General features: G+C 43.4%; 1 protein-coding gene across 2 annotated transcripts; it reads left to right on the top strand.

Moving 5' to 3' along the window:
* The first annotated feature begins 390 nt into the window (after window positions 1-390).
* On the top strand, window positions 391-8,224 carry dusp14 (dual specificity phosphatase 14). Of its 2 annotated transcripts, none has more exons than XM_047595189.1 (2): window positions 391-682; window positions 6,693-8,224. In XM_047595189.1, exon 2 carries the CDS (start codon window positions 6,814-6,816, stop codon window positions 7,450-7,452), a length of 639 nt encoding a protein of 212 aa, XP_047451145.1. In that variant the 5' UTR covers window positions 391-682; window positions 6,693-6,813; the 3' UTR covers window positions 7,453-8,224. The 2 variants fall into 2 exon arrangements, with proteins under 2 accessions (XP_047451145.1, XP_047451146.1); XM_047595190.1 differs by lacking the exon at window positions 391-682 and adding an exon at window positions 4,166-4,318.
* The last annotated feature ends 2,463 nt before the right edge of the window (window positions 8,225-10,687 follow it).

The following is a 10,687-nucleotide window of genomic DNA, read 5'->3' on the forward strand; positions in this document are numbered from 1 at the left end:
AGATGGAGAAGCAGCCTGAAATACTAAAGCGAAAAACATGCTAATACCAAGTGGACCAATCACAGCTCTTGTGGTCCCCCTGTCCTCATGTAGTTACATTTCTGGGGAGGTGCATGTCAGCTAAGGCGCTACAGGATCTGCTTATGCTCTGCACTTTGTAGCTTCTGCATCAACTGCTTATTAGTTTAGTAGATTCTTGGAAAGACAAATGCAAGTCATCAGATTAGATCAATAATGTCCCAGCTGAACAGTGAACCTGGAGCAACTTTACAACTCTGCAGAGACAGGTTTTAATCGATCCCATAGAAAAGCCTGGAATAGCCTCAGTAAGCCAGCACGCTCCTCCTCCTCCCGCTCCCCCTCCTCCTCCTCCTCCTCCCTCTTCTCCCCAGTAGTGGCACTCATTACCCCTCATACGGAGGCAGCGCTTCCCTGCGCACGCCGCTCCAGCCAGCGTAGGACCAGGCGGATGCACGGATGGGTCGTATTTCTGTTGACTTTCGCATGATGTTGTCGTGTGTTGCGGCTCGCTCGCCACCGCCCGGTCTCTCCCCATCCTCCCGGCCGCCCGTACCATCGCGCTGACTGGAGGTGGATGCGTGGAAGCAGCGGATCCGTGCGCGCCGCGTCCGTGCAGGCGCTTTGAAAACCGCTGCGTCTCCGCTCGGGTTAGAGTCGACTGGTAAGTTGAGTTTTGCACCAGATGGAGGCAGTTTGTCGGCTTCACGTTGACCTCACATGAGATGGTTGTAATACAAATTCATTGCAAAGCACAGAAATATTTAAATGTTTATTATAAGGTTTAATTTCCAGGTTTTCGTTTTATGATATAATCTGAGGGACACTCATAAAACGAGCGAAACTGTCAAAAAAATGACCACTTCATCTTCATCTTATTATATTTTCTTCTTAATATCAAGCTCCGACATCCCAACTTGTTAACGCGCACAACACATCTCGCGTCGCGCGCACGTGCACGAGCAGCGCGTGCGCATAGGAGCGGTCCTCGTCATAGATGATTGAAGTTCACGTTTCACACCGCGAGGCCCCCAGAGACACGACGCGGGCTGCATCCACGAAGAGGATGAAATATTTTAACTTTGGAAATGTAAAATAATACATTTAAACTATTTAAGACAACTGAATTATACAAAAAAAGGTATTCGGTTTGCAACCAATGGCTAATGTAATTATGGATCAGTCTGCCATTTAATCAAAGGGTCGAAATTCAAAGATATTTAAGTTTACAATAAAAAAATGACCAAGAAAAGTTGCAATTTCAAACATTTTAAGGAGCTAGATTTAAACAAGAAATGAAAGCAATTTCCTGTTTGTACAACCTGAGGTCTGTGTTGTTTTTATTCATAAATCTGCCCATTATGTTGCCCATTCATTGATCATTTTGTATATAGAAGCTTCATATAGCACGTTTTGTGAACCCGCCCTCCCACAAAAGATATTAAGGTTTACGATCAAAACTGAAAAAAAAATTAAAAAAAATGTAAATTGTCACATTTGTGGTGACATCATTTAAAATTTTCGCCAATATGAACAGTTGCAGAACAATTTTCTAACCGTAGTTCTAGGCCTGTGCTCGTGGCACCGATTAAAGATAATGATAAGCCTGCCTCGGAGTGTCATTTTCTTTTCATAGTTTTAAAGTCGACTCCCTCCATTTATCTGTCTCATGTGTCCGTTGCAGTGACGAGTGCCACAACGCTCTCCACAAACTTGGCTTTTTACGCCAAATTGAATCAGGATGACTCTGACAGGAAAGATGAGCCGTCTGCATTGTCCCTCTGTTTTTTTTTTTTTTGTTTTTTTTTGCACATGCTCTCTCTGTATGACATGTAGCCTGTTCAGTTCCTCCTGTTTTGTGTGCTGGCGTGACATGTCGTGGTGTGACACCGTGGGCATGGGTGTTGCAGCAGCTACACGAAGGCGCCAAAGCTGAACCCAGTCCTAGTGTGGAATCGGCTCCTCTTGTTTGTGAACTTTCATTCTTTAGTTCGTTGTAAAGCTGAGCCCAATTGTCTCTGCAGATGTTAGGGCTCTTGAAAGACCCTGCTTGCAATTGCTGCTCATTCTCCCCCGGGTGATTATCGAGGCCACTTTCAGACATCACTCAGTCTGAATAAATAGCTCGCCTTCTCCAGTGATTCCAGTAATTCCAGTCATTTTGATCCTGTGCTGCCCGAGAGTGTCAGTCAGGAAGTTCAGGTCAGATCCGGTGTCGTCGAGGTTGATGCTCTAGTAGCCCCGCGGCTGGGTCACGTTTCCAATTTGCGTTAGCTTAGGTGGAACTGGATCCCAGAGGAATCTCTCCACCGAGAAAGGAGCTTCAGAAGATTTGCGAGGTGAAACCTGTTGACAGGCTCTGCAGGTAATTGTGAGGGAGTCTGTTTCTGAGCATTTACATTTTTGGTCGTGAAAGTCGGGATGTGCTGCAGTCGCCGTCCTGTGAACGCTGCTGGACGTCTTTGGAGAATAAAACCTACAAAGAGTAAAAGTGATTGACAGTGAGCTGCGGTATCTCCAACACACACTAGATTTTTTTTCTGTGGCGACAGCCTGTGCATAATTTTCCCTCCTCCGCTCTGTGCAGCCCGGGGTATAAATAACTATGTGCATGGTGCAAATCTCACTGTGGTACATCAGCACTTTGGATGGGGCCGTGGGATTATTTGCTTCTCTCATCTTCGTCATCTCTCCGGTGATGTGGCCGCGGCTGCTGTATACAGTTGGTCAGTAGGTTGCCACAGAAACACAGTTTATCTGTCTCTGTGAATTGTTGCGTCAGCTCGAGGCGTCTGCTCCTGTTTTAGTCTCTCCAGTTGTAATTTTAGCACCTAGCTCCCTGATTTCTCCTGGTTGTAAAAACAGCAAGACAGTCGGAGAAACGTCACCTATGGCTGTGAAATTTGATGAAGCGTGGTACGAAACACAGATGAGAACAGATCCAGATGTCTGTCTTTAACGGCAAAGATAAGTTTTAGGTGTGTCTCATCTGCATATGAGATTCTTCTTGTGTTTTCTTTCCCCTCAAGCAGCTGAACACCTGTTGCTGCACCTGTATGCCTACAGAATCTATGGACAACAAGTATATCATCATATTTCCAGAATTTTATCACTGAAAGTAAAAAAAATGGACCAAAAAATGAAGGATGGATGTGGTCCAAACCCTACCATGATATAATATAATGTAATGTTCAGGCTACACATTATTTGTTCCTGATAACAGGGACAAATAAAGTCTTAAATTCTTGCCACGAAGCCTAAAATAAGAAAGGCAGAGCAAATATGGCCCCATCTGCAGATCACAAGGAGAGGACGTTATGAGTTGTTTGTCCTTCAGTGTCTCTTCAACGGATCAGAAGAAAAAAAAACACCAAACGACTACCAGCTATAAAGACGGGACTGTGACATTGCCTCACATTTTCTGTGTCTGGAGTCAAAGTCAACGTTCTGCAATTGCATGAAAGGATGTTTTGATTTATTAAACGTATATTTAACATTCATGGAAGGAAGCAACCCCTCCTACCAGCAGGTGGCAGTAGTCTGTATTAGTTATTCAAAAGGAAAAGCAGGTAGAGCTACTGTTAGCTGGGATGTTAGTTATTTATAGAGCTGGTATCTTCTGAATCATGCTGATCAGTTGGTCAAATGTAAAATATTTGTGTATTAAAATGTTCGGATTAGTTGGTAATGAGAAGAGTCTTTCGTACGTGAAATGCCTGTTGAGCTGCTCAGTCAGAAGCCCACTGAACACATCATGCTCGATCACTGCCACACAGTGATTTTATTTTAGTGTTTGTGACAGTGAACCACAACTCTTTTATGACTTAATCTGCAGACACTTTTCTCTATCAATCATTCATCTAATAAATTAAATTTTTTCAGTGTCCAGATACTTTCATTTATTTATTCACTTCTGCTGCAGAAAAGTTATTAACACCATTTCAGACCTGATCCCGTTTCCTCCAACCTCCTTGGTTTGGGAATTTGCTGACTGCTCTGTAGTGAGAAACGCTGTTTGTGTTTGTCTCATCACCGCTGGCGACGGTGTAGAGGAAGGTGGAATCAGCTGCAACAACAGCACATTCATGGCAACTGTTACTGAGGCAAAGTACACAACAGCGATTGGCAACTGAGAGAGAAGAGTCTGGAGGAGGAGGAAAGAAAGCATTATTTTAGCCATTGATCCTTTTTTTCTGGGAAGAGGAAGCAGTCCATGCTGAGATGGTAAAGCTGTGACTGATAGGAGCAGGTTTCTTGTACAGTTGGAAGGCGATGAAGAAGAAAAGCAGCCGTTGGGGAGGTGAGCATAGCTGGAGACCGACTTACCTGTTTAATTCAAGATTCAGGCAGTAAAACCAATAAAAACAGGAATTATCCTCCTGAGACCCAGCGTCCTCATATGGGGACGTTAAGTTTTAGGTTTTATTGCAGCTTATTCTGCTTCATTTAAACCCATTGTCCTCATCAGTGGACACATCTAGTGGTAGCAATGGTTAAAACATATTTATTTATGCTTGTTAAGGTCTGTAGTTTGTTATAATGTGCAAATTTAACAAATTAGCAATTTTTGCTGATTAGCAAGTACTCGTCTGAGGATGTTGGGACTTCATGCTTCATGCTCAGGTATTAAAATAAACAGTTTTATATTTTTTCACACATTGTTGACTTCTTTATAATATAAGTAATGAAATAATTCCAGTGTCCATATAAGACGAAATCGTTATTTTTCAAAAACTGCTACTTCCTGTTCAAAGATGATGTTTAGTTTTTATACATCTTAGGTCTTACTAATCCCAAGTACCTGGGAGAAATGATCAAATAAAAGGTCTCAGGAGGTTAAATATATACTGTATATATTTCTTTGCAGCCAGAGATGAATTTAAAATGATAAATGTTTGACAGCCGTGGTTTTGTTTTTTGCTTTTAAAGTGGCTCAAAGGGCGATAGAAGAGATAAGGCAACATGGTGATGAGTCAATGATTACAATATTTATATATCTACAATATTATGCAATGGGTGAACCTGTGCAGCATGAAGTCACAGGTGTAATGTCTACATATAGATACGAAGACTGACTGGTAAATTATCATCAGCTAATGGACGATTTCTGCTCCTCGTTCCTGCTTCACATTAAAAGCTTTTATGTAAACAAACAAAACAAACATGTTGACATTTAATTTGGAAGTAGTGAAGGTAAATGCGACATGTGTTAGTGCTTCAATCACAGCTGCCTTTAATCACAAATGTGTCCTCACATTGAGACATTGTCTGACAAAATATTTCATCAGCCACAGTGAGCTGTTAGATGAAGAGCTGCACGTCCCCAACTTCTTCTCCTTTTTTTTTTAATGCTGTTCACAGACTCATGATGTGTGCCGCATTAAATCAGAGTCACAGTTGCATGTGGAACGATGAAGAAAGACAAATCATTTCCTCACTTGTTTAATAAAATATTTGTTTTGCTGCCATCAGAAATCTGTGACATTTTGTAGTAAACCACATTTGCCAGGACGGAAATCTCAGAGACTGCCACTTTAAAGGAGAGTCTTTTTTTATCTCTTGAAATATTTGCTCATCAAAGGTTGACCCTTTGAACCAAACGCTAATGTCATGGAGAGGCGAGACTGTAAAAGATGTAAAGTGTGGTTTGTATCATTTAACTCATGTGACCCCTCCAGGTTTATCTTGTGACCTTTCAAAGCTGCAGTCACAGTCGTAATCTTTCCGATGGTAACTTTATTAATAAGAAGAAGTCGGCAGGTGTTCTCATTCCTGTAGGTTAAAGCGGTTGACCCGTGCGCCTTGTTAACTAGACTGTAGCTAAAAATGAGAGAAAAAGACCTGTCGGCTCAGACTGGTGCACGAGGCGTGGATGACGCACGATGAGGTGCAGCAGCGTGTGAAGCAGAGCCGGGAGCTGTGGGCTCTCCGCTGATAACGCGAGCGTTAACGCAGCAGGATATTTCCATCACGCACTATATAGGCTGCACGTTCCACTCGGGTTTCCATCATATCATTTTCTGTATATCAACAAGTCCGTGTTTCAGCTTGTAAAAATAAAGCGAGGAACATAATTCTGATCGTCCTATTAGGAAAAAGAAAATTTAATTAGAGCGATTAACTTCAAATTGCGTTCTCAAATGAAGTGTGTTATCAGAGTAGAAGCACTTTGATAGAGCACATATGATCACCCTCCACCCTGCTGCTCGGCGCGATCCTGGAATGACATTAACGGCAGCGGTAGCCAGAGAGGCGAGATGTAATCTGTGTGTGGGGGGCCGTGGATGGATGAACATGAGATGAGGTGAACGTCTGCCTGCAGGGCATCTGCGCTCACATGGCGGAGGGAGGCACGTCTCGGTGTGCGGCGCTGAGGCCGTTCGACCTGAATGTTGAGACGGAGAAGAGGGAGAGCATTCTTGAGAAGCCTTTTTGATGGCGGGTCGCAGCCACACGGCAGAATGTTTTGTGACTCTTTGACGGTTTTGTTCAGAAGTAAGAAAAAAATAAAAACGCATTTCCTTGAAACAACCATCAGTACAAACGGAGGCTTTTAGCTCTCGTTCTGCAGCGTTTGCAGACACCAGTGACGTTACTCATCCTTGAAGTCGAGTGTTTGTCAGCCTACACTCGAATAGAAATGTGTTTCATTTAAATTTATCTCTGTGTTTCAGGATCTGTCTGGCTGCTCCCGCTGCTCTGCTATGACTCTGAGCTCCTGAAGATTTTGCCTTTTTGAAAAACAAAAAAAAAAAAACTTTCCATCCTTCTTGAAGCCCACTTGTTTGCTCCGCGATGGGTTCCCGCAGCCAAGGCTTCTTCCACCACCACCACCACCACCACCACCACCGCAGCTCCATGGTGCCCGCCACCGTGCCGAGGCTGCTGCCTGAGAGCGGCAGCCTGCTGGGGGGCATCGCGCAAATCACCCCCAACCTCTTCCTCAGCAGAGGGAACGTGGCGTCCAACCGCAGCCTGCTGTTGTCTAAAGGCATCACCTGCGTTGTCAATGCCACCATCGAGCTCCCCAACTTCAACTGGCCACACATGGAGTACGTCAAGGTGCCGCTGGCGGACATGCCCCACTCCCCCATCTCCCTGTACTTCGACAGCGTGGCCGATAAGATCCACAGCGTCGGGCGCAAACGAGGGGCGGTGCTGGTGCACTGCGCGGCCGGCGTGAGCCGCTCGGCCTCCCTGTGCCTGGCGTACCTCATGAAGTATCACCGCGTGTCTCTGGCCGAGGCCCACGCCTGGGTCAAAGCCCGCCGCCCCGTCATCAGGCCCAACGGCGGCTTCTGGCGCCAGCTCATCGAGTACGAGAGGAAGCTGTTCGGTAGAAACTCTGTTAAGATGGTGCAGACGCCCTACGGGGTCATACCCGACGTTTACGAGAGGGACCGCAGGAGCCTCGCTCCATACTGGGGCCTGTGAGGCGAGGTCGTGCCAACTGTCCACAGCGACAGCTCCAAGAGGAAAACCCTTTTGCCCTTCTGGACTGCAGGTTCACGCCTGTTCTGGACAGGCGAAGAGAGAAACCCGAGTGTACGTGTGTGTGAAGCTTATTTAACAAACATTGGTGCGTTTGGAAGGAGGGAGTTTAACGGGACACTGGCCGTCCACGGTGCTGCTGTTCATCCAAACCGTCTCCATTTAGTCTTTGAGTGGGAGCAGGGGCCACTTCAAGCCCAGAATCCTTCGGACCAGAGGACGCCATGGGACCACAGCGATATCAGACACCAAGATGAAACTCTGAGTGTGGGAGCGGGTGCCGTCTTATCTCCTGGTCTGTCTTCTCAGCTCCAGTGTGAGGACAAGCGCTCTGTGAGGGCGTCTGCTGACAGTGATGTGACTGAAGTTCTTTTCCCGACGTGGTGTCATGTGGTGGTTTTTGTGCCAGTTTTGCAGTAACCTTAGTGTGAAGGGCAGCAGCATGCTCTTAATTTATGGTAGCATTAACGATGAGTGTACAGAAAAACAATATATAGGCAAATAATTTCACTGGAATGTACTGAAAGTGAGGAAGAAGTCCAAGGCGCACTTTAAACATTCAGAGATGTTGTTCTATCTAACTTTTTGACGATGTAAGCTAAAAGTGAAGGTTTAAGGAAAGCTCCTGTGTAACACAGGGTTGACCGTCCTGTGACCACACTATGTTATTGTAGTGCTAACTCAAGCTGTATTAAAAAAATATCTGCTGCCTCAAGGGAAGTTGTAGCTCTTTGAAGGCTATTTTCTGTCCCACTGTGTTTGTGTCCATACGCGGTAAGGTTGCAAAAAGATCAGCAGGGAACACATTTTATTTCTGTCTGTAAACTAAATAATAATGTCAGACGTAAAAAAAATCCTCTTCCACCTTTTTCTGCAGAGAGAAACTTTGCCGCATGTCCACATTTCAAAATAGTTCCTTATGGGCTATATATAAAAAAAAACACAGTAAATCATTAACAGTCTCCATCGTAAAGACGTTGCCACCAATATAATCATATAAAATAAAACTTTTTTCAGCAAACAAATACACATTGATTCCCGCTGAATATTTAAGAACATTTTCCGAGTGTATGTCCTTCTCACAGGCCTTTTTTCTGTGTGTTGAATGCCAACATTTCCAAATCTTTGAAGTATTTTAATTAAATCATGCACCTGTAGATCAGAGTGGTGCTGTATAATGGAGACAAACCATACAGGGAGTTGTCCATAAAAAGCTGCTTCATAGCTCTACTAGAGGTCAAAAACTCCACGGGTTGGCTTTGATTGAAAGCTGTTAAGTGGTAACACTAGTTATCGAGTAAGCGGTTCAGGTTTTTTTTTTCCTTCTACAAAGGGCTATAGGACAATTTTATATGAATCTGATGTTCAGCAGTTTATGTCATCTACAATTTCTTTAAAGGCCTTGGGTGTTTATGAGAAACGTCTTTGTCCAAGACCTGTTTCAATTCAAAGTGCACATCTAATCAAGTACGGTCCAAAGGCACAGATGTAATCTTGCACCATCCATTTTATCGAGGACGCATCTGGAGGAAACTTGAGTGGACTTGGGACATCCGGGTGTCCCAGGACACATGTCAGGGACATCAACACGAACACTGTTGTTCCAATGACAGAATGACAGAATGAGCGTGCTGCTTCCTCCCGTATGTTCGTCAAAGTCCGAAATTTTCGTATATGATTTTGATAAATCTTAAAGGATGATGTGAAAAACCGTGATGACATTTGCGGCATTTGAGCTTATGGTTGTGTAGCTGCCACAGTGTGAAACTAATTAAAATTGCAAGTAAGCGCTAGCTGCCTTGCTAGCTGGCTACATTTCTTCAACAACATTTGCCAATAGTTTGGCTGTACTCTTTATCTTATTAGCTATGAATGTAGATTTAATAACCATTACATCATAATAAAATATGACCTATGTATGGGAAATTACTTGACACAGTAGCACAAAATTAGGTAAGAAATACATACAAAAAACAATAACAAGAATGTACAAAATATACCAGAATATAACAGCACTGACAGTCAGTCTACAAGTGTGTGCTGGGAATTTAAAAAATTCTAACATTGGAATAAAATATAATTGCTGAGGTAGTAAACATGGACAGTTTGGTAGATAGGCAGTGAAAAAGGGAAACGAATCGTACAGTTTCCAGAGTTTAACACATATTAATCACTTTATAAATAATTTATGGTAACCCAGTGTGTGTACTTTAATTGCATGTGAAAAAAATAAATGTGTTAAAATATAATCAACATGTTAGACATGCCCACTAAATCAGTTAAGCCTTCAAAACACTGAAAAAATAGTAACATTTTCTGTTGAAAACTGATCAGTTTGTGATTATTTAATTATTTAACTCTCCCACTTACAGTACAATCACTGATGAATGTGGCCATTTAATCAGCTGCCCGCACAGATCAGGGAATAAATAATTTTCTGCTTTAATACACTTAAGTGAGATAAAGTTCACAAACAGGAATAAAAAAAAAAACATGGGGAGTAACTACAGAAGAAGAAATGTGTTATTTCATGCCTGAATACAGACAAATGGTCAAATTTGACATAAAATATATTCAGTTTTTCAGGCTCTTACTGAAACCGGGACATTTACTTGACAGCAGACGAATATTTTACTTTAACTGCGACTGTCGACGCCTCTGAGATGTTTTCACATGAGCAGGCTGCAGCGCTTCCTCCTCCGAAGGCCTCTTGATGTTCATTCTTCACAGAACATTTCCACCCCCAAGAGATGTGTTCAGATGTCAAAGAAGCGTTGTGTCATTCATTTTCATTTGCTGTGCTTACAGAGCAGCAGGCAGATATTGATGAGCGCTATTTGTCTTGTGCTCACACTAGTGAGGGACCTCTGGAGTGGTCTCCACTGTGAATTCCTATTACCCACAGAGACGAGGCTCGTCTGATGACAGGCCGACCACCGCCGAGATGTTCCAGTGATGGCTCCAAATCATACACTGCGCACACTATTTCTCTCAGAATAAAAATGCATCTTTTTTTTTTTAAGGTCCGCCCTCTCCTCCTGCCTCCTGGTTGCGTTAATGTGAGTAGATGCACAGGGTTTCCAGGGTATAGTCAAGTGCTAAAAGTAAACACATCCTTCATGAGCAGCAGGATATTATCATCTGTCATTAAAGCAGTAAGCAGAGCCATTTGCATCAT

Source organism: Mugil cephalus, chromosome 9 (genome assembly GCF_022458985.1).
Source record: "Mugil cephalus isolate CIBA_MC_2020 chromosome 9, CIBA_Mcephalus_1.1, whole genome shotgun sequence".
In the NCBI taxonomy this organism is placed as follows: Eukaryota; Metazoa; Chordata; class Actinopteri; order Mugiliformes; family Mugilidae; genus Mugil; species Mugil cephalus.

Bases quoted from the DNA above. Each gene is read 5' to 3' on its own strand.
- dusp14 (XM_047595189.1), top strand. From the start codon at position 6,814: ATGGGTTCCCGCAGCCAAGGCTTCTTCCACCACCACCACCACCACCAC.